Consider the following 23,697-nt stretch of genomic DNA (forward strand, 5'->3'; position numbering starts at 1 on the left):
TATAGCCATTGATAGTATGAGAGGTTCAAACTTTTATATTTCACTTGTGCATCTCTTCTGAAACTCCTGCTGTTAAATAAAATAAAATAAAATAAGCAAGTGTAACCAAAACCCAGTATCTGTCAGTAAGCAGCCATGGAATAGTGCTCCTTTTAACATAGCTTTATTACTTCCTCCTTGCAGAAGTCATGGACATACAAAATGTTTAGCTTGTCTAAAGAAAGCTTTAGAGAAAGAACTTCAGTGCTGCAACATTATATTGTTGTCAGATGTCACTATTACTTTGTTCAGAAAAGGAACTTTTGAATTTAAGGAAAAATCAGGAAAAATCTGTGGCAAATAATACAAAAAAGTTATCTAGATATTGCCTAGGGCTAATAAATCCTGAATTTGGTATCAGCATTTGCATAAAACAGCTAAATCTTAAAGTCTTTAAAGAAGCAAAATTTCCAACAAAACCAAGAGTGAAGTATCTGTTGAATGCCTGCAAGATTTTAGGCCCCAGATTTGAAGAGTCTAGGAAGTGGTAGTGTAGCCACTGGTTAAAGTGGCTGGTATTCAAGTAGGTTTTTCTCTGAAAAAAATGACTTTTAGATGATTAAACGGGTAGTAGTTTTACTTTCCATTTACTTTCACATTATATATCTCCATTTATAAATAAAAATCTTTCTCCGTACTGCCCAGCCTCAAAACTGAGAGTCCTGAAAGGCAAGACAGTACTTCTTCAACTCATTAGCTGTGAGCTGCATTTGAAAGCCTAACAAATGTTTGTTGCAGTTCATAAGGCAGTTCAAAGGTACTCCTGTAACACAGGAGATTTTCTACCATCATAACCCTTTAAAGCCTAGGAAAGGACAAATTACCTAGGCTCCTTGGTAGGAAGGAGAACAGAGAGTGTGGGTAGATTTCTTTTCCCCTGACACGGGCCATCTAAAGTTAGTTGTCTCAATTAAACCAGCTGTTTCCTCTCTCTCTGTCATGAATGGATGGAAAGAAACAGGTACTTCATTGCATCTTCAGATACTTTTCCAAGATAAGTGAGATGAATTGCTATGCCCGTCAGAAGCCTTAATAAGTGTAACTGCCTGTAGAACACATTATACACTTTAACCTTGATATCAGAGTATCTACTTTTTTTTTCTTTTTGAAATACTGTCAGAGTAATGACACTTGTAACTTTTTCTTTTCTGTAATAATTTTGAAGTCTAGCCTTATGTTGAAGCTCTCATTGACTAGTTCAAGAAATTATTTAAGGACTACATGTAATCTTGGCTTGCACTGTGTACAGTCGTCAATAGCCCCAACCCAAGAGTAAAATAATAATGTATCGTTTCATAAACTCTCCTGCAGAGCCACACTTAGATTTCTGTGTCAGAAAGTTGTGCTGTAGAGCCTGCAGTGTACAAAAAGTTTCGTTCTGGCCTCTCGATATCATACATACTTTGTTCAATAGTATGAGTTTTCTCAGAAAACACAATTTTCCTGTGAACTATGTATGAAACAGCAGCTTTGAGCATGCACCACATCATTTTCTCTTGCTGTGCCACTTTATTGCTATGAAAAGAACTTTTTTCATGCTCTCTCTGGGATTTGGAGCCAGCCTGGAGTTCGATCCACAGTTGTCCCATGCAGGCCAGTCTGTGAGTCTGGCTGGGTGCTGGTTGCACATGCTCCACCCGGTAAAACCCCTGTTCCCACGGCACCTCTGGTCCTTTCAGATGGGCTGTTGCCCGGGCGGCAGTGTGTGAAATACAGAACACCAGCTTTTCTCTCTTTTATTTTTCTTCTTGTCTATGCCTTCCAACTCAGATACCAAAAACACACATCCAATTGGCAGCTTTATTGTCTTCAAAAGTATCATTTGCTGTGAAAATTGTCACACTTTTCTGAAGTTTTCAGCAGTTTATCGCTCTTTTAAGGAGACAGGTGGTCACCTGCAGCTGTGTGAACTTAACCCCTCTTCACAGGTTGGGGCAATGAGGAGGAGTGACTATTCGAGGAAGAGCTTGGCTAAAGCAGCTAATTAGAACAGCCTGGCCTAATTAGTTTTTAATAGTTGGAGAGAGGAGAGATGTAGTACCTGCATATGGTGAGGAGAAAGCTTGCAGGGAGCAGCTGTTAACTAGGAAGGTAGCAGGCCTAGATCTAAAGTAAGCAAAAAATGGCAACTAACTGGAGGCCCTGGAAGAGCTGGGAGCTTGTTGGTTTAGTTCTTTCAAATGATGCAGTTAGGGAGGCCTGCAAGACTAGAGAGAGGGTTTATGGTCAGAGTTTGTGCTTTGCTCAAGTGCTAGCTGAGCCAGAAGGAGAGTCCTAGAAGACCTTACATGTCCTGCGTAAGTAAGCACTGCCTCTCAATCTGGAGAGTGTTAAGGAAGATGATTTTGACTGAAAAAAAGGGAAATGGTTTAAGGGGCTAAGTACAGACTAGGTGTTCTGTGGTAAAATACTTAATGAAAATTCAATGTCTTGATGTTTCCTGTGTGGTACAGACTGCATGCAAAAATCATTCATCAAGCAGAGACTGTGGTCTGGGTTGTGATCTTGGCTGCTAGGCATGAAGAGCCAAACTCCCAGAGGTAGGTGGTTGTCTAATTCCCACTGATCCCAGTGAAATAGGAATGTGTGTTTGGAGTTTGTGTGTGTATATATATATCTTTTTTTAAATCACTTGGCCTGAGTGCTGTTGCTGCTGAGATAACCAGGGGATGCGGTCTAGCCTTTAAACATTCCCTGTTGTCTTTTAAAACTTGGAAAGAAGCTTAGAGTGAAAAATCTTCCAGGTCTTTCAAAATCTGTTCTACGTGATCTGATATGGAGGCTCGTGTGTGTGTGTTTGCTCTTTGACTATAACACAGTATTTTGATTGCCATGCAAAATACAAGTAATTCCATTCAATGATATATGAATGGGAATAAAAGGTCTGGGAGGATAGGAGAAGTAGATGCTGAGTTAATTTAGGCCTATTATACTCCTATTATTACAAATATTTTTCAGTACCTCACTCCTACTGCAATTAGAAGATGGAGGTCAGCATTTAAACAAGGCTCCGACCCTTTACACTTTGTAAACGTAGGCTGGAAATGAGTGTTAATGCAGTTGTTGGTGGAGGCATTAATTTGCTGTCTGGCCTAGGATGGGCTCTGTGATTGCTTCTTCTAAATATTGCAATGCTGTTTCATTGTGGGGAATCTTTCTTCCGGGTGAGCTTCAAATGGAAGAGTTTAGAAGAGCGATTTGGCCGTAGACGGAATGTACCTGCTAGCGGGAGCAGGCGCTGGAGTAAGGAAAGAAACCAAACACGGCTATTAGTGGGTTTAGATAGGAGGAATATGCAGACTTTTTTGACAATACTAAAGGTAAACTTTTTATTTTCTTTTTTTTTTTTAAAAAAAAAAAAGTGCTTAAGGAAAGGTGTTTTGTTGGAAAACTACTTCCAGATGCATCTAGAAAAACTTCAGTGATCTTATTATTCAACTTGTTGTTCATAGATTCACCAATCTTTCTTCTGAACCAGAGAGAGAGTTTTCATAAGTTTTCAGAAAGCTAAAATCAACCTTGAGTGTATTTTGTCTCTTTTGAAGTTGCTGTCAAAAGAAAGTGTTGTTACTCTGTTGCTTAGCATATCTGTTTATGAAAAATACTTATACGTCTAAGGGTGCCTATTAGAAGTTAAACATGCTACACAGTAAAGCTAATAATTAAATTTGTAAAATAACTTATTTTTGATAGACTAATACAAAAGCACAATTACATCAGTGGCTGTTTCTCATTAGTGGAAATGAGATGCCAGTTTCTCTAGAATATGTAATGATATATAAGCCCTAGTGGCTATAATTGGCATAGAAATGTACAATATCCTTGGGTGTTAAAAGCCATAAGCTATTTATTTTCCTGCTCACAAAGAGTGTACTGCGTTGCGGTATAAATTTCATATGGATTGACTTACTTACATTTTTTTCAGTATAACTTATGTCCATATGGTTCAAATATGAATCTGACCCCCACCCCCTATTAGCATCCTACTGGTGACATAATGTACTGATAAATTAGTATCTCATGTCTGGGAAGCCTGTTTGAATTAGGATCTCATGTGTAGGTAACCCAAGTCTAGCTGATATTCTCAATGTAGGTAGCCTTATCATCCTGCTCGGTTAAGAGTCCCAAAATTCCTGTAACACCTGAATTTACATCGTGTGATATTTGCTTGCAGATTACTAGCTTTTCAGAAACATTAAATTCATGTATAAATGAGGGACTGGGTTACTGTAGATTCTAGCCTAATTTAGGAGTAAATTGCATTTTTGAAATTGGGGACAAGTGTAAATTAGTTATTGGGGGCATTTGAATAGACATCATATTGCATTTGGTTTTCTTTTTCCTGTACTAAAATGAAGTCATTTTGATTAGAAGATCTGTGTGTGACATAATGATATGGACTCTTACCTTAAAGCTTCAAAAAACAAATATATAGAGGTGGAGAAAGAAGTACTGGAGCAAATCACTGAAGACTGTCCTTCTCTTTGAAGAAGTTATTTACTAACCAGTCTTTTTGTATTACCCATTCCAAAAATATCCAAGTTTCATTTTTTTTTGAGTAAGGTGAAGTGATCCAGAAAGAACAAATTTGCTTTAATTTCTGTGAGTTAACAATACCTTCAATAAAACTAATATGAAATTTGCAATGAAACATCACTATGAATTAGGAGGAAACAAAATAGATGCAACTTCTATAGGCGTACAGACAAAACTTTTTAATGACAACTTTTTGGATTCAGGGGAATTTAGAGCGTGTTTACTTAAAGCTGAGTGAATTACCTGGCCAAAGGGTAGTGCTCTGCAGTCCCAGTTCAGGGTAGGGCTCAGTATTTGGCAAATGCATGTTTTAGCATAAAGTGCTTTTACATCTGCAATGTAGGTGGCGTGCAGAAGTTGAGGTGGAGACTGAGGTACTGAGGTCCAAGGCTAAATGGTGTATCGGTAGCAAATTTGGGAAACTGACTTTTTTTTGTTGGTGATCTAATGCTACTGTATTGTACTTAATGCCTGTTTGTTCTGATGTTTCTTTATTTTATTTTTTGGTTTGGGGGTTTCTGCTGTGGGTACCTGGATAATTGAGATTGGCGAAGCAAGCTGAGATGTCACTGAATATTTGACAAGTCTATTATTTTTATTTTGCAGAGATCTACAGCCAACAAGACTTCAGGTGCTCCTTCCTATAGCAGATGGTCCAGTTCACAGCCACATCAGGTAATATGCCCTTGTCAACACGGATGTGAAGCTCAGGGTCACACATGCTGCCTTTCAAAATAAATCTGCAAGGGGGTCTGAGTGTGTTATCTGGCTGCATTAGCCCAACCAGGTCACACAGATCTCCAAAGTTGTTGCAGGCTGTCCTGGCAAATGTTGGATGCAGTCAGCCCTTATGGAAAGGCTGGTACTACTGTGACTTCTCCAGTGAGGTGGTGCCACTCCATAGGTTGTTAGGTGTCACTGCCGGGGGGTAGTTATTATGGCTGGATCCCTGTATCTGTTGCATCTTGTCACTTAAGCTAGAAGTCAATCTGATGCTCTTTGACAGTGAATGAATTCATGTCTCTCCCACCCAACCTTGCACCACTTAAAAAAGAATGAGCTATGAAGTTATTACAGTGGCTAAAATTCACAAGAAAACTTATTGTAAACCCAAACTGAAGTTAAATTCTAGTGATAAGAGATATTATTAATATTTAATTTCTATCTCTAAAAAAAAAAAAGTGAGTTCAATGTTTCCCTTCCTTTATCAGATCAGAAGGACTGTTTTTGACTATATATAAGCACATGGTTTGCTTTAATTAAACAAAAAGGTATCAAAATCTTCACATGTTTACTCAGTAATGATTGTATTAATATTGCTTCTCCCCAGTGTCTTTCTGCCTTTGCAACCTTTAAAAAAAGAGAAACAAACAACTGGTACTGCAAAAAAAGTTACTTAATCAGTTACATTAATGAACAAATTCTTGACCAATGTACAGTTGACTTTTTATAATGGGCATATGTACACAGTAAGCACACTTCTGATGTGTTTTTAGTATTTGGGGGGAGGGGAAGATCCTGAGGAGAGGTTTTGAACTAAAGCTATAGTAACTCTAAATTTCATTTGTGTTCAGGTTGGGATGGGGAAGAAGGTGGATAAATGCTTTGAGTCTAGGCTATGTATTCTGCCATTCTTACAGTCCTACCTTAATATTTCTATTTTCACTTGGCATTTTATTATAAAATTCTTGCTCCTTCTCTCCCTAGAAAAGTATGGCCTTTCTGCCTACTAAGATTTTCATATTATCTATTCTCACTCTGAGCATTGAATTTTCATGGGGGGGGGCAGGGGAGAAGAACTAGACAGTAGTTTTTTTTCACTGGTTGTTGCTGTTTGTTGTAGGGGATAATATAATGGGCAGAAAAAAGTGCATGGAGTTCCACTAGTATATACAAAGCAGAAACAGAAATTACTATTCCCCTTTTCTGCCTATCTGCAGTTGCCCGTTAATGTCAATGGGAGATGCATTCCTAAGTCAGGAGGAGATCATCCTAACAAATCATGTGAAATGCACTTTACACTCTGTGCACTTGATTTCCCTTTTGGGGAGGGAGGGGGAAGATAAGTATGTAATAAAGATTGTTTGTAGTGTTACAACCCTGTCAAATTGCTAGCACAGTCGAGGGATTAACTACCAGGAATGTTGTTTGAAAGTATGTCTACATCATCCAACATCTGCAGGAAAGAACACTATTGTACTGTATTAAAACATGCCTATGGTAATTCTCCTCCACCAATGTTGTACCCCACATTTTAATATTGTCTTTTGTCATTTGCACTTGAATCTTCACTTTTTCATCCTTGTTCATTGTAAGCTTTTGTCTTCTATGTCTTGGGCTTAATAAGCTTATAAACTTGCCTCATGCGTATTACAAATACCAGTACTAACTGTGAGGATGTAGGGCCATGTTGCAGTTTGGTTTGGGAGTCCTAAATACTGCTGTGCACTCTCGAGCTGAGTGGCAAAATATTTGTATTGGATCAGAGATTTGTATTCAGGCTTGTAACTTGCCAGCATCTATATATAGTTTATTTAAACATTCTTGAGGATGGCTTTCCAAGAAAGAAAAAGATTAAAGTTCAAATTCGTATTGTCTGCATTTTCTTCGGTCTCATACAGTGAATGCAGGGAAGACTTTTCCACATACATCTTACAAAAATCCGCATAGAAATCTAATAGAAATACATGGCTGAGACCTTTGATGCATCTGAGAAATGTTAAAGTTAAATTGATTTCCTCTTTCCCTCCCCCCAAGTTTTCTTTTTTCATTTCCTCTATCTGTGTGAAGTCTGGAGATCCATTGGGTGAGAGATTTGAAAGGGTTCTTCAGGTGGGGTCAATGAGTTACTGAAAATAACACATTTTTCACTGACTTACTTTGCTTTGTGCTACCCAGACATGCTTATATTTTGTATTGGATAAGCCAAAGCGTATTTATCTTAAATATGCTTTCTGAGGAAGGCTTTTAATAAGTTCCTATTAGCTCATCGCTCTCATGGACATGTGGAATTTGTGTGCTGAGGTTTTTTTGATGGGAAGTTGTTCAGAGGATTTTTTTTTCTCTTTATTTTTCTCTTCTGCTCCTTGAGCCTGGGAAAGCGTCTTGCTGCAGGGGAGGTGTTTTAGAACTTAAGAGGTTCCTTCTGATTGCCCTGGGAAAGAGGCATTACTACTTGCATCAAGCTAGCTTTTTTTTCTTTTTTTAGTATGCTATACTTTCTCAATGTCAGAATAAGAAGCCAATAGTCTACGAGGTTGATCTTTCTGAGCCAAGGAATTAATGTTTTAAATTAGAGGATTTGGTGGGGGCAGAGAAGCCAAACCAAATCTCATCTTCTGAACTGGCAGCCAAGGATCTGTGTTGGACCCTGTTGCCTCCAGATGCATTAAACCTGCCTGGAGGATGGAATTGAGGACAAGATACAAATTGACTTTAATGTGCTAGGATTGCCTACACTACCTTTCCTGGCTGGTGGCATCTCCTGATGTGTGAAGAATTCTGCAGCAATTGTGTTAGGAGCTTTGAAGTGAATTTAGTCTTTCCTTGGTGCTCTAAAGACTCTTTACTTCCCGAAGTGCAGCTGGCTGTTACTGTTGATGATAATGAAGGACAATATGATGATATAGCTGATTTCTAATGTCATGTTCTTTCCACTAAGTGTGATGGCAGCCACGACAGTGTGCCTTGTAGTGAAGGCATGTGAAGATACATAGGGCAGTCTGTCTCTCATTAGCCTTACGTATGTGCAAGAAAAAGCACTTCTCATGCTGTGGGTCCTTGGAAGCATTTTCAGCATCTAACAATTCACTGCTAGCAATGACTTGAGAGCTAAGCGCTAGAAACTATTGTGATAGTATAGCCAATGTAGATGCAAAAATGAAGCAAAATATTTCTCCTGATTCTGTTTCGTAATAAACGCGGGAAAAAAACCGCAGTCTTTCAGAGGCCTGCTTAAGGTTGAGGCATTGGAAGATGCAATAGACAGTGAAATATTCCAGAAGAAAGAAGAAAAGGATTTCAACCCTCCTAAGCATGCCTACATACCTACTGACAATGATAAGCAAAAATGGGTAGGACCTTAATGGATCTCAAGAATAAATCACTTTATATGCAAACAGAAGACCTGAACTGCTGTGAGATAAGCTGCCTTTTCTTGCTTGTAGGCACACTAAGTTAGTCAAGTTGGACATTCATTCAGTCCCCACTGCTGGCTAGCACCTCACAACTATATTTCAGGTTCCTTGCACAAAGATTGTTAGCAGGCATGTCTCTAGGGATGCTTAGATTATCCTACATACTAACATGATACAAATGCATCTCTAGTATTAGGTGCTAAATGAGCCTGCAAAATAATTCATGTGTCTTAAACTCCATTAAAAATAATATAGAACACTTCAACATCTTGTTTCCCTCCCCTCCTCAATCTCTATATTAGCAAGGCATTAGTTCATGGGCTAGTGAAGTAAAAAATACAGAAAGTGAAATGATGTCCAATGGCCAAAAGGAAAATGGGTTTCTCAGTTAAACTTCTTGGTTGTCGTCAGTGGTGCAGAATCTAATTGGAAGCCTGTAGTTAGTGGAGTTTCCCAGGGGTCAGTACTGGGTTCCATCCTGTTCAACTCTTTCATCAATGACCTGGAGGAGGGGACAGAGTGCCTCCTCAGCAAGTTTGCTGATGATACCAAGCTGGGAGGAGTGGCTGACACACCTGAGGGCTGTGCTGCCATTCAGAAGGACCTCAACAAGCTGGAGAGTTGGGCAGAGAGGAACCTTGTGAGGCTTAACAAAGGCAAGTGCAGAGTCCTGCACCTAGGGAAAAATAACCCTAGGCACCAGTACAGACTGGGAGCTGACCTGCTGGAAAGGAACTCTGCAGAGAAGGACCTGGGAGTGCTGGTGGATGACAAGTTGACCATGAGCCAGCAATGTGCCCTTGTGGCTAGGAAGGCCAATGGTATCCTGGAGTGCATTAGGAAGAGTGTTGCCAGCAGGTCGAGAGAGGTGATCCTGCCCCTCTACGCAGCCCCGGTGAGGCCTCATCTCGAGTACTGCATCCAGGTGTGGGCTCCCCAGGATGAGAGAGACATGGAGCTACTGGAGAGAGTCCAGCATAGGACTATGAGGATGATCAGAGGGCTGGAGCATCTGCCCTATGAGGAACAGCTGCAAGAGCTGGGCCTCTTCAGCCTGGGGAAGAGAAGACTGAGGGGGGATCTTACCAATGTGTGTAAGTACCTGAAGGGAGAGTGTCAAGGGGACGGGGCCAGACTCTTTTCAGTGGTGTCATGTGACAGGACAAGAGGCAATGGGCAGAAATTGAAGCACAGAATTTCCAGCATGATGTGAGGAAGAACCTCTTCCCTGTGAGAGTGACGGAGCCCTGGACCAGGTTGCCCAGGGAGGTTGTGGAGTCTCCTTCTCTGGAGATATTCAAAACCAGCCTGAACGTGATCCTGTGCAATGTCCTCTAGGTGCCTCTGCTTGAGCAGGGAGGTTTGTCTAGATGATCTCCAGAGGTCCCTTCCAACCTCAACTGTTCTGTGTGATTCCATGACTTCTCTTCATCTGGCTCCACTGCGGTGGTGTTACAGAACACAGAATTATTACTTTGGCCTCCTGGCATTTGCAACATAAGCGCCTTGCTCTCTTACAGATCATCAAAGCTTTGTCCATTGCTGAACTTGGCATCAGTGCCTCACCTCAGTTAAGGTCAGAATGGTGTGTGTGTGTGATGTTTTTTTAAACTCTTTGGTTAAGAGAATTGTGTCTGGGAGGTAGTGGGTTTTTTTTGTTTGTTTGGTTTTTTTTAACTCTTGGATTAAGAGAAACATTAAGTTGGTAACTTGGTATCCAGTGGTTAGTAGCTTTCTCAGAAGAAAGCTCACTGTCTCTCGGTACAGACAGTGGATGTTAATAGACATTCAGTGTAGGATTGAACTTCAAAATATGCCATCTCTTGTTACTGCAGCTTCTAGACTCTGCTAAAACTATTTCCTAACTGAATATGTTGAGCATGTGAGTTTATTACACAATTTTTTTGTGGCTAAGATCATAAAGGCCCAGTCAAGGAAGAAGCTATGAGTGATAATCTGTGCTTTACTGTGGCAGCTGTTTTATTAAACACAATTGTTTTCAGGTTGGAGATGGTTGCCTCAGTATAAATAACATAGATCTTCTGCCTGCTTATTACTAGCACTCATGATCTGTTCATTTGGTCTTGTGGCTTTTTTGGCCTCATGTCCTTCCTGTATAGGTGTTATAGCAGTAGCTTGTGGATGAGCAGATAATCATAGGATCATTAATTTAGCAGCTTCTTTCGCAGCAGATGAGGTCAAAACAAACCTTATGTTTATTTTAGTGTGATTTAGTTTAAGAAGCCATCACAAGTAAGGCTGCAGGTTGCAGCTGGGGATGGTTCATGTAGTAGTAGCAGCTGGGGTTGTTGCAGTCTGTTTGTATCCAAAATAAAGGAGACCTGAAGGTTGGATTCATCATTTATTAAAGCAAGGAGGTGGGTAACTGAGTTTCCTTTATGGGAGCTGGCATGTTACCTGAACACTAAGGTTTTTGGAGCACTTGTTAGTAATGGCTCTGAAGATCCATTCCTGGGAAGTGACTTTCTTTTAAACTAGTGAAAGATGCCCAGTTTTAAATCCTATAGAGACTTCTGTACTCAGCTGTTTTGAATTCTTGCTGTCTTTGTTTGGTGTTTTTTGTTGTTGTTCAGGGTCTCAAGTCTGATTTGGAAAAAGTTGGTGCTGAGCAAGTCACTGTCTCCCTGATGACTCAGGCATTTGCCTTTCTGCTGAGCTCTGCAAACCGTGGCAGTAAACTTCAGGTTAAATGCCTGTCCACTTGAAAATGTACTGAGAACACCAACAATTTTCCCAGAGCCACTGAGCAGCTGTCAAATGGCAACAGCATTCCTTCACTACTGACCTAGGCTTTGAGCTCTACCAGTCTGCTCATCTGAATGAGAATGACTTGGTCCAGCTACCAGGGTTAAACCTTATTATAAAGGTCAAATGAAATCTGGCAACTCTACCAAGGCAGACTGTACAACCCAAGCCATAGAAATATGTTACTGCCTCCTGGTACTTGGCATTTAACCAAAAAATCTGTAGCAAAATTCAGTGGATTTAATCAGAGTTAATGAGGGAAATTAGTCAATTTTGCAATGAATTATGAGTGTAAGGTCTCTAAATACCTTATTTTCTTAATGCATCTTTTCAGGACTATACATACCTCTGCACTGTATATCATAATCATTTTATAACATTCAAGGTCAGTTTTCCTAGCACTTTGATCCTAACTTCATGTGTTTTTAAATCATCTTTGGGCAAGTACATGGAACAAAATTAAATATGGAATGCAAAAAACTGAACCCTTGTCAGAGGTCTAATTTTGACAGGCTATCAGATGGACTCACTGAATTTCAACAAGCTTCTGTTAGTCTTGCTGTAAGTGATTCATTAAATCTGTATTTGAGGTGGAGGCAGTGCCTTACAGAAGCAAGTTTAGGGTAGGGAAAGTCTTTTTGCAAAACATGATGATTAAGGAGAATAATATTATGCTTTCTCATGGAAGGATTGACAAACACAAATGTCTGTGGCCAATACTTCAAGTTCTGTTTTAATGTGGTGTGTGATGTGTATATAATGACATATACATTGTAGTTTTGTGGTATTTTGTCAACCATCTGTAAAGACTACTGCGTAGCCAAATCAAGTAAACCCTGGCTAATAGATGCTATTTTTCCTTGCACATCTCATCTTTCATAACATTTGTGCATGTCTCTGGTAGTTTCTACCAGTCCACTGGAAAACTGCTATTACAGGCTCTGCTCAGCTCCGAAGTTTGAGGCGCGCTCAGCCGTGTATCTGTGGGCTATTTCTTGCAGTGTGATGCTGTTTAGGTAAGCCATCGTAAAGGAAAACTGAACCCAGCATCTCTGCTTTTAAAGCAATGACAGCTTGAGATGATGGACCCAACTTCGCCCCCCCCTGTCAAGGGCAGAACTGACCAGTTAAGCCCTCTGATTTTTCTATGACAGTAACAGGAGATTGTAGCATGCTGGCTGCTCAGAGCTGAATATGTAGGTACTGCAAGATACGTAAGCTACTCCAATTGTATGAAGGTAAAATCTAGCCAAGTGACACGGCACTGTTCTATTTCTTGATGGCCAAGCAAATCGTGATGTAAACTTAGCTTTGAAATGCTAGGCAGCTTATACCCAAAGTAAGAAGCAGGGAAGCTGAAGGAAACTGGTTTCTTCAGGTCAGTGACAGAGTAGATCTACATAATGTTATTCACAGGTAGCTCATGCAGATGTGCTACCTGTTGGGTTGGTGAAATTAGCAAGCAGCCTACCCAACTGAAATAGGTGCCTAGAGTGCTGTGTGGTTTGCATATATATATACACATTATAAATAAATTTATGTATTTTTCACATGTATGTTATATGTATATTTTTAGAGCTTTATATAAAATATTTATATATAATCAATCATGAGTTTTAGGCAATAGTTCCCATTACATAATATTTGGTTCATGTAGCTGTCACAATACTTGAAAGTCTGGAAAGTACATTCTTTGCAGAAGCTGTGGAAATCTGTTTTAGTAAACTAATTTTATTAAACTTCTCAAGCTTTTTGTAATGTATTTAATATATTGGGTTTCTTTGTTCTTTAGAATAATTATTTTTAAATGAGATGTCTCTAATGGCTCTATTCAGTGATTTTTTTTACCTTTCTCTTTAGTTTCATGAACTTTATGCTTTATGAGCTTTATGAACAATAATCTGATTCCAAGATCAGAACTTTATTATGGTATTTAAGCCTTAAATTTTAGGTCTAATAGTTGTGAGACTATAAGAAGCGTCTTTACAGACATGGTAATATCTTATTTTCTGGAAGTGTGAGAGAATAATAGTTTACTTTCTCATCTTTACTCCAAAGTCAAAGTTACTATTTTTATTTTGTTGCACTTTCAAGTTAAGGTTCAGAAAATTCCATTTATAACCCAACTTATCTTTTAAAAAAGCATGCAGAAAAAGAATGTTTCTTTTGTTCAAAAAGATGTTTCTAAACAGCTGCCATAATAAGGATTTTTTTCTAACCTAGCTAAATTTCTTACTCAGTTCACTTATTACCTAATTATTTTCAATGACAAATACCAAATGAGTGTATTATGCTAAGTATGCATTCAGTGCACTCAAATGTACTGCATATGCATAGAGAAGTGTCTGTGTTTGGGGAGGAAAAAAAAGAAACGGCATTTGGAGTGACTTTCATATGCATAAAGTCTTTCCAAAAAAAAAAAAAAAAAAAAAAAAAAGCTTGTGACCTAAACTTTTGTCACTCAGAGCTCTTTGATATAGGCAGAATTCTGTAGATTTTAACAGGGTTGAGAGCAAAAAGGTTCTTTAAAATGAATAAGGTCAAAGTGTCTTGTCACTGGATGCAGCCTTACCTCTTTTGCAGACTCCAGTATTCACTTCAAAACTGTAGAGAGTCAGAGTGGCAATCTGATGGAATGATCTTTCCATATATATTACTATGATTTTCCTGAGTAAATAAAGCTTAAAAATATTCTGTCTGTGAATCTGGGTTGTTCCCTTATAACTTGGACTATTTTGACCAAATTTGTTGAAGGAGGGGGATGGGTGTTAGTGCCCCTCCAGATATCTGAAGCTTCGCTGTTTTTACCCAGCAGCAATGCTGCACGAAAGGAAAGAACGCAGCATGAGATCACCCCTTGCTAGACATCAGGCAATTCATGGGGGAGAATGAGGTTATGGATTCCCAAACAATGGGCAAAAGACTTGGTTGTTGGTGTCTGTGTCTTTTCAAAAACTAGACTAAATTTTCTCTCCTGTGCAGACTTTCTGGCCAAGGGATGAGCTCACACCAGAGCTGAAGGAATAATCCAATTAAAGTCCATCAGCTGCAAGACATGCATACGTTGTCGAGTGTTGTTAGTTTAGCTGTTCAGAACTCCATACTTGAATTCTAACAGAATTCTCTCCTGGATTGGTTGAATTCTGAACTTTTTGAATCTGAGCTTTTAAAGAAAATGATTGTGCTGCACCTAGCATCATTACTCTTATCTCTTATCAAGGTTCAGATATGAATTTGAGATGATAGTTTGGAGCAACACACAATTGTACAGTGGGCTCTTTCCATTACACGGTCATATAAGGTTGGAAGGGACCTCTGGAGATCATCTAGTCCAATCCCCCCTGCTCAGTAAGGTCACCTAGACAAGGCTGTGTCCAGACAGGCCTTGAATATCTCCAGAGAAGGAGACTCCACAACCTCTCTAGGCAACCTGTTCCAGGGCTCCGTCACTCTCACAGGGAAGAAATTCCCTCTCACGTTCAGGCAGAACTGCCTGTGCTTCAATTTCTGCCCATTGTCTCTTGTTCTGTTACGGGGGACAACTGAAAAGAGTTTGTCCCCATCTCCTTGACACCCTCCCTTCAGGTACTTATACGCATTGATAAGATCCCCCCCTCAGTCTTCTCCCCAGGCTGAAGAGGCCCAGCTCTCACAGCCGTTCCTCATAGGGCAGATGCTCCAGCCCTCTGATCATCCTCGTAGCCCTATGCTGGACTCTCTCCAGCAGCTCCATGTCTCTCTTGTCCTGGGGAGCCCACACCTGGATGCAGTACTCGAGATGAGGCCTCCCCAGGGCTGTGTAGAGGGGCGGGATCACCTCCTTTGAGCTACTGGCAACAGTCTTCCATAATATCCACCCAATGTGCACCTGCTGATCAAAAGCAAAGATAGAATGTGGGGCATGCAAAACTATTTGTCAATTACATGTGCCATTTGGTGTCTTCTCTTGTAGACTTCTTGATTTTGTTTTTTGACTTTGATATGACATCTTCCTAAAAGAAATAGAAGCTGTCAGCAGATGATGTTTTAGCACTTGTCACCAATTCATCATGATTTTTTTTTTCTTGCTTTGGATTTAATTGTTCTTGGAATGAACAATTCATGGATTTTTAAAATGCTGCTTGCTGGTTAATGCAGTTTGGTGCAAAAGATGTCACATACACATATAGACTACAACTTGTCATACTACTGTGTCCCTCCTCCAGTTTCTTTTGGTGTTTCAAAGACAGGAAAGTAGGAACGAGTAGAAGAGTTTAAGTTATTTTTAGATGACTTTTCTCCCCTCTGTCCTATTATTTGAAAGTAACAGAGGGACTCTGTTCTTTATGCCTCTCATCTTTCATGCTCCTGAAGCCTTAAACCTGCAAAGGAAATGCACTGAAGAGAGTGTGGCTGGATGCACTATCAGCTGTGTTAACAAAGGAGTTGCTGATTTTTCCAGAGCAAGCATAGCTGATGGGTATGGCTAACCTTCAGAGGAGAAAGAGCTGTTATTGAGCTGTGCAAATACAGACCTCTGATGCAGGGTTAGCTTGTGGGGGGATGCCTAGGAAAGAGTCAGACTTGAGCTGATGGCACAAATTGTTTCTACCCTCTAAAAAAGCTCTCAACAAAATGTTCTCTAAAACCTTTTACCTTATCTTTCACGTGAAAGAGAACAAAGCTGGCTGATGGATTATTTTAATAACATAAATGATCATTCTGTTTGATAATTAACCATGCATATCTGGAAGAAGCAATTGGTGGATCAACAAACAGATCTGCAGGCTACATTTTTGGGAATAGCTGTAAAAAACTAATTTGGTTATAAAGACAGGTTATGCTTCGTAATGAGAAATGACAAGGCATTTTGCTGAGACTGTCATGGCAACTTTAGAGTTTATATAGTCTAATTTAAAATGTATTTACCCTGTAGCAATGAAATTGCAATCTATGTATGAATCATAAAAACTGGAGATGGAAAATACCTTTTGAGCATATGGACCAGTAGCTCAACAGAGAGCAACTCAATTTAACTCTACATCAATGAAAAGTTATCATCTTTTGTCAAAGCTGGTCTGTTTGGCCCAGATTACATTTCTGAATGTGAACTCTTGCTGAGGGGCTCTTAGACTGATCTTGATGTTGGTCTTGGTTAAAACCCTTGGTTAGTTAGAGGTTTCAGTAGTTTCTCTTCCGCAATTTGATAGCTGTCTGTTACTCGGCAATGCGTAATTTTGAATAGTTGTTGAACACTGGTAAAACTCAGTTGTATCATTCTATTAGTCCTTGTGTTTCAGGGTAGTGGTTAATTCCCTACCAAGCTAAGAAGAATCTTTTTTTTTTTTTTTTCCCCTTCAGTCAAGATGTGCTGATATATGAATAAAACTGCACTTCCGAGGAAATGAGGAAATGACAGCTTTTCATGCCGTTCTATTTTAAGTCCTGATCAGTTAACTATTGGTAACGCTAGGCATTTGTGGAGATTCCCTTGTCTGAAACAAGAGAATCTGGTACTGGAAAGAATAGGACTTTTTTATATGAACAGTTGAATTCACCATGAAGTTCAGGGACGGTGATGCTGCTTCTTCCAGTGTATCTAGAGATGCTGTATCATCCAGGTGGTCAGCTCTTAAAACTAGAGAGAAGTTCTTCAAGAAATCTCTAAGTTCCTAGAAAAAACTAGATAGCTGTCAAAACTTTCCCATATTCATCTATACTTGCACTACTTTATTCCATCTCTAGCTGGGTATCCTATTGAAGATTTCTGTTACTAAGGTCCATGATGGTGATCTTCAGTACTTCCTACGACAGAAAATATGTTGTGGAGTGGCCATCATATTGTCTCTGAAGCTGACTTTCAGCTTTGACTGGGCTTATTTTAAAAAGCACTGACGTTTCACATGTAGGTGTTTAAGCCAAGAGCCTACAAAAAACTTTCAGTAATACTTGGCAGTCCATTGATGCTGGAGATCAGCACCCTTATTCCAGTCTAAGTGAAACAGAAAGAAGCTAGCAGGAATCTTCCTTCTTTCTTAGAAAGCAGTTGAAATGGGAATTGAGATAATGCAGGCCAGAACTAGATAATGCAATTCTGTATAAGCTAGCTGACTTTCATCGTAAGCTTATTGCATTTCTTGTTGCAGTGGATATGGAAGATGAGTATTAATGTGGCAGGAAGATAATTTGCACAGAAGTCCAAACTTCAAATGAACCTTAAAAATAAGACAAAACCACAAAACAAGTTATCAAATAGGCCAAAGTAGTGAAAACAAAGATTCTGGTGGATGCAAAAAGTGGATCCTAGTGGGTTTTTTTTGCTGTTAAATGCAAATGGTGTTCAAATGGAAGAGCATCTGAACTGCAGTGGATGTCTGCCTAGATAGCTAAGACTGATTCGAATCCCTTTTTTGTCCACTTGTTAAAAGACAGATGTTAATTAGATAGCTGCAAATTTAAAGAAAAAAATAGAATACTATGTGCACGTTGGTAATGTATCCATCCAAGACTTGTAGAGGAAAATGATAATCTGGCCAAGTATAATCAAGTACCCCAGGCTTCAAGCATACAGACTTTCTTTCTATTACTTATGCTTGTGGGGAGTGAAAATAGCAAACCGCACTGGGCAGTGTTCTTCCATAAATGACAAACTGGGAGGGAGTGGGGAAAAATGCCGTTGATCTTCCTGGTTACTGAGATATTGGTCTCCAAAGACTAGACAAAACTTTTAAGCCACTTAGGACAGGTTCTGTTGTCTCCTGCAGCACCGTGCCTACTTATCCTGCTAAAGATCAGGTTCCGCTTGTATCCACCTAACAGGAGCATGTTGAATGTTGCAGGGAGTGTGAGCAGGACTTTGATCAATATTGCACACACTTTATTTGAGGACCTACAGCAGAGGCCCTACACTTAGGAAAACAATTGAAGTAGGTCTTGGGAACACTTGATAGAATATATAAACAGATGATGTTATGGTCTCAGTGGAAATCTAGATGTATTGAACTGAAAATAGACCATATAAGGAGAAAACTGAAGAATGCTTAGTTCTTGTAATAGGGCACCCTATGCAGTGGTTCAGTAAGATTTGGATTCCTTTGGAAAAGAAAACTTGCTGGAGAGAGAGTTCTATTGTAGATGTAGTATACCTCCAAGTACTAGACTGAACTTGTGAAGGAGGAGTTTTTGTCTTACTGAGTTAAGCATACCACGTGTACTTGATAGAAAAAATGAAAAATGTGGATATGCTGGAAGAGGACACTTCAAGAGTTGTTCATGAGATCTTGCCTTGCTTTGGGCCTGGGGAAATGTGAATGCTAGGGTTAGTTTACCGTTTGGCCAAATAAGTGTACTACTTCTGAGCTTCAATCACTTAGGTTCCCTGTTCTCCTGTACAACAGGAATATAGAATTACTGTGTAATTTTGTTAATATAGAATTACCATATAATTTTGTTGACCTACTGTGGATTGTGAAGTGTTATCTGAGCTGAATGTCATTTGATGTTGGTATGACTTTTTGCATTTTTTTTTTTTTAATTTAGAAATGTTATGCTAAAGCACCTATTTTGGAAAAGTAACTATGGAAAATCAAACTGAGAATACTGTTAAATTCTAATGTAGGCCAACATAAACAGCTAATTCAGAATGAAAGGATTTTCTGTGCCCTTTGGCTACTTGTTTTCACTTCTAGTAACTAGGCTCAAGTCTTTTATCATTGTACGATAGTCTGACATCCTTTGATTTCTGTTTGTTGTAAAAATAACTAAATTGTATTATGAAATAGATATTTTTGTTTTCAGCTTTACACTGTTGAAGTCCAGAGTCTTCTCCGTAGTCCTGCTTCTTCTGAGATGTTATTTCCCAATGTAGGCTCTGATTAGTTTTACAGTTAGTAATAGTGGCTGTACCAGCCTTTGCAGTGCAAGCATTAATATGAAATCCTGCCTGTAATAAAACCTAATACTAGTTTAAAACTGTTGGTATAGCTGCACTAAGAAGTATGAGAAATAAAACCATGGAAGTCCATGCATTTTGACTGCGGAGGGAAGCTTTTGCGAACAGGAGCGGTCTTGTGCCACAGTTGCATGGTTTACTGCTGCCTCTTGTGCTGGAATTGGAAAGTTCCTTGTGTTCAAGGCTGCAGTGATTTCTCTGCGGTGAGAAAGTATAGCCTATCAGACCAAGCAAAAGCTATCTTTTAGTTATTTTCTTTGCTATGGAATGAGCTATGCAGAACAAATCTTGTCTCTTTCAGTCTTTCTCCTGTATTGTCCTTAATATGATCTTTCTAAAAAACTACATCATTTTGGTCCCTCGGTATAATAACAAATATCGCTACTAGTTGGTTCACTTAAGAGCTGCAGGAGCTAAGCCATGAAATTACCAAACTTCCAGCTCTGGCTTGTACTTTCTCACTTATCTTCTTCAGTCATAAGCAATGGAGATGTTAAATATGATGCCAATCTTCAAAGAGGTCCTGGGGGTCTATTGAATTTGCACCCAGCAAAGAAACTGGTTAGAAACTCTTATATAACTTAGAACTGATAGAGAAATGAGTGCAACTTCTACTGAGGGAACAACAAAGGTTGTACGACTACATGAAGGAACTGACAGATCCCTAGGTAAAAATGATATAGGTCCTGCAACATAGGTTTCAATCTAAAACAATATGGACAGAGATCTTCACTGAAGGCTCCTGAAACAGACCTGAAAAATCCACTAAGTGTTCATAGGACAAGAAGGAAGGTCCTTCTGTGGATTAATCAGATGTTGAAAGGGTAGGAAAAAAATTCTTTTTCACAGCCAGAGGAAGTTGCCATTGGAATAGCATTTGAATTGGTTCTTGTACCAGTGTTCAAAATATTCAGAAATGAACTGAAAAAGAGGAATAACAATGAGATGATAAAGTTGTTATAAATCAGCTCTATTTGGGCAGAGTAGGCTAAAAGCTCAGCTCCCCTGAGAAAAGTTCAAGAGAGTCCAAGTTATGGAAAGATGAAATCAGAGATATACAAATGCATATGCATTGGAGGTGAGGTGGAGAGGAAACAAGCCTGACCACATAATGGTGGGTCCTGCATCTCCAGCTCAGGAGTGACAGTGTGGAAAGGTGTGGCATGGCAGGTAGTTCTCTGAAAATACAAAGTCATGATACATTAAGAATAAGGGGAGAAGGATTGGAGAACAAAGCTGCAAATGTCATTGTCAGTGCATAAACCAGGGTCTGCCTACACCTTGAAAACAGCTTGCAATTTTTTCCTATACATTTTTCTTTCTCCCAACTTAAAAGAATGTGATAAAATTATAGCAAGATACTAAGTTTTATGAGGAATACTGAGCATATTCTACCTGAGCAAAGGTTAAACATACTTGCCTTCTTTATTTAGCAAAAGTTGGAGATTGCTGCCTTATTCTCCTTCATGTTGTATCGTTTCTTAGAAGCCTACTATGTTGTTATCAGGCAACAGGTTTTAGAAGAAAGGGAAAATGATTCTAATAGAATGAATAAATAATATATGAAACTTGCTGCCAGGCAGTGTTATTGATGCAAAGAGTACAGATAGATTCAAAATGACTTAAAAATCTTATCAAAAAAAAAAAAAAAAAAAAAAAAGGAAAATTCCATTGAGGGCTATTCAGCATAATGATGCACTTGGCTCTGAAAGTTGCTTGTGTAGAAGGGGTCAGGAGATGGGATGGTCTGGTTTGGAGGAGTACCACTTCAGGCTTGCACTTTCTCATGCCTTTTCCTGAAGCAGTTGCTACTGGTCATGATTGGAGGAGGTGTTTAAAGCTAGGTGGGCCTTTACTCTGAGTTCCGATAGCTGTTCTTTGGTTATTTAGGTACATATGGTGTACTGTGTCCCAAAGACAAGGGCTGTGTTATGTTATAGTCAACTACTTTGACACTTAGGGCAGGCCAAGTTGTCCAACCTCCACTGCAGTGTCGCAATAGTCCATCGATGTGGTATATTGTATTTATGTCAGTATAGCATCCCACAAACAAAATCTTAAGCGGTTTAAGGTTTTTTACATCAAAGCTATCAGTTCTTGCACAATCATTGTAAAGGATGAGCGAGATAAAGCAGCATCCAGAGCGTGCTGGAGAATTTTGGTGGGCAACACGCTAATACCCTGGATGAGTAGTGCAGCACTGCTCAGCTTTACTTCCGCATTTCCTTGTTATTGGGTGCCTGCAGAGAGCCACTAAACAGCCACAAACTTGGGTGGGAGGGGACACCACAAACTTTCCAGTGAGCTTTTCCTCTCTTCTTTGTCCATAAGCTTCCTGTGATTTCTCACTCAAGGGAAATTTTCTGAGAGATACTTTCTGATGATTTTTGTAGGAGAACCAATGCTCCTGTTTTTTCAGAGCGGACAGAAGTCGTATTTGCAGCTGAACTCTTGGAGAAATGTGATTCCCGTGTTGGAAGGCACAAGGAGGCAGAAGCATTAAATCATAAATTGCATTTAAATTTGGTTCCTTTATGTACATCTCAGTTTAGATACTTCAAAGCATAGTTTAATATAGTCTTGTTCTAACATTCATGGATGATTGGAAAGAGGAAATTTACAGGGAGGAATCCAAAGCATTGAGCAAGTGTGTGTATATGTGGAGCTTTATTTAGTGTTCTGATAGGTTCTAAAAAAAATGCGTCATAAAAATACATTGGCGAAAGCTAGAGCAAATTATTCTCTTGCCCCTCAGCACTAGGCATCTAACAGTTTCCTATCCTTTGCCTTTCGTAGATATCACTTTTGGTCACTTTCCCCTTGTAGAGGCAGCTCTTTAGTCCAGATCTGTGACAGTGACACATTAACATTGCAGTAATTGTATTTTCAAACATGCTTGGCTTCCTGTTCAGCTAATGTGTTGCTTACTCAGCTGCTCGTGGTAATTTAGAAACGCAGCATGGCATATTCTTGTTTCTGGGCTACCTTCTTTGTGAAGATGTGGTCTGATTTCATTGTAATAATTTGCTTGGAGGAAAGCTATAGAGAATTCTAAAAAGCGTGAGTGGTTTAATTGAGTCTGATCCCTACACAGTGCTGCTGAATGTGAATGAAATCCCACTTGCATCCTGGCAAACGGAGTATTGAAAGCTTGATGGTGGTTTGTTGTATGTGCTTTTTATACTTGGTAAGGCATGTGAAAGAAATGAAGGAGAGACAAAACTCAGAGCAAGAGCTGTTATTTTGTCCTTAATTCAGCCTTCTTTGCTTAAGTAACAAAGCACACATGGAAAAAGGTCACTTAGTTACCTGAAGCAACTGCAGTTCTATACATACCTGGGCATAATGCAATTTGTTTAAGGACATAGCATCATCCTTAATGTCAGATGTCCTGGCTATTGTCACCTGTGTCAGACCTTGTCTAGCTGACTGCAGATATAGACCTTGACTGTGTGCTTTAGGACCTAATCTGCCTTAATTTGAGATATAGTTCATATCAGGGAAATCCCATATAAAAATATATATATATAAGTGTAAGGAAAAATCTCTTCTGCCTATAAAGAGATATTGCAGCCTACAATATAAAGATGTATTACAGATTTTAAATACAGGCTGCAATACTTTAAAAGTGCTTTCTGATACTCTTGCAGCAATCAGATAGGCAATCCTACTATTTCTGTGGCTTAGTGGCTTACAGCTAAGAAAGAAGTGGGGATGGGGGAGCATTTCATAGCAGATTTGCATTTCTGTAAAGCACAGTATATTGCTTCAGTATCATCCTGTATGTCACCATGAACGCATGCTGCGGACAGCAGGCTTGCTCTCCCCTACTTCTGCTGCAGCCTAGTAGAGGTCATGGAATACACTGCTGTGTTACATGGGCTTGTAACCTTCTTATGCCAAAACACTGTCTTTATATTACAGCAGCATATTGAGGGCATGTCTTTACACAGCCCAAGGCTTGAATTTGAGATCACATCATCTAGCTTCTGCTCTAATTAGTCATTAAGTATAGTGAGCATTTTCATCTGTTAATTAATATCCAGAGAGGTTGTGGTTAAGTAAATAAAATACTGATATATTCCTTCTTAGGTACTGTAAATATCTAGGGGTGGTTAGACGCATTTGGAAATGAAATCAAAATCTCTCCGTTTAAAGATTTTGTGAAAGTTTGGGATTGAAAATAATCATACCCTTTACTAAAATTTCAATGAAGTCCAGTTTCTGACGTCAAGTTATTTTTTCTTCTCACTCAGCACCATGCCACCAACACACGCTCTATCTGATCAA

At 39.3% G+C, this 23,697-nt stretch overlaps 1 protein-coding gene across 5 annotated transcripts in view; it reads left to right on the forward strand.

Annotated features, from left to right (window-relative positions):
- RBMS3 (RNA binding motif single stranded interacting protein 3) overlaps positions 1-23,697 on the forward strand; it is a 700,426-nt gene that overhangs the window by 98,329 nt on the left and 578,400 nt on the right. For all 5 annotated transcript variants that reach the window (XM_062569353.1, XM_062569354.1, XM_062569352.1 and 2 more), the window contains one exon: positions 5,182-5,250. In XM_062569353.1, the coding sequence (XP_062425337.1) occupies positions 5,182-5,250 (69 nt within the window). The remainder of the gene's footprint in view (positions 1-5,181; positions 5,251-23,697) is intronic.

This window comes from Rhea pennata, chromosome 2, assembly GCF_028389875.1.
Source record: "Rhea pennata isolate bPtePen1 chromosome 2, bPtePen1.pri, whole genome shotgun sequence".
Classification (NCBI taxonomy): Eukaryota; Metazoa; Chordata; class Aves; order Rheiformes; family Rheidae; genus Rhea; species Rhea pennata.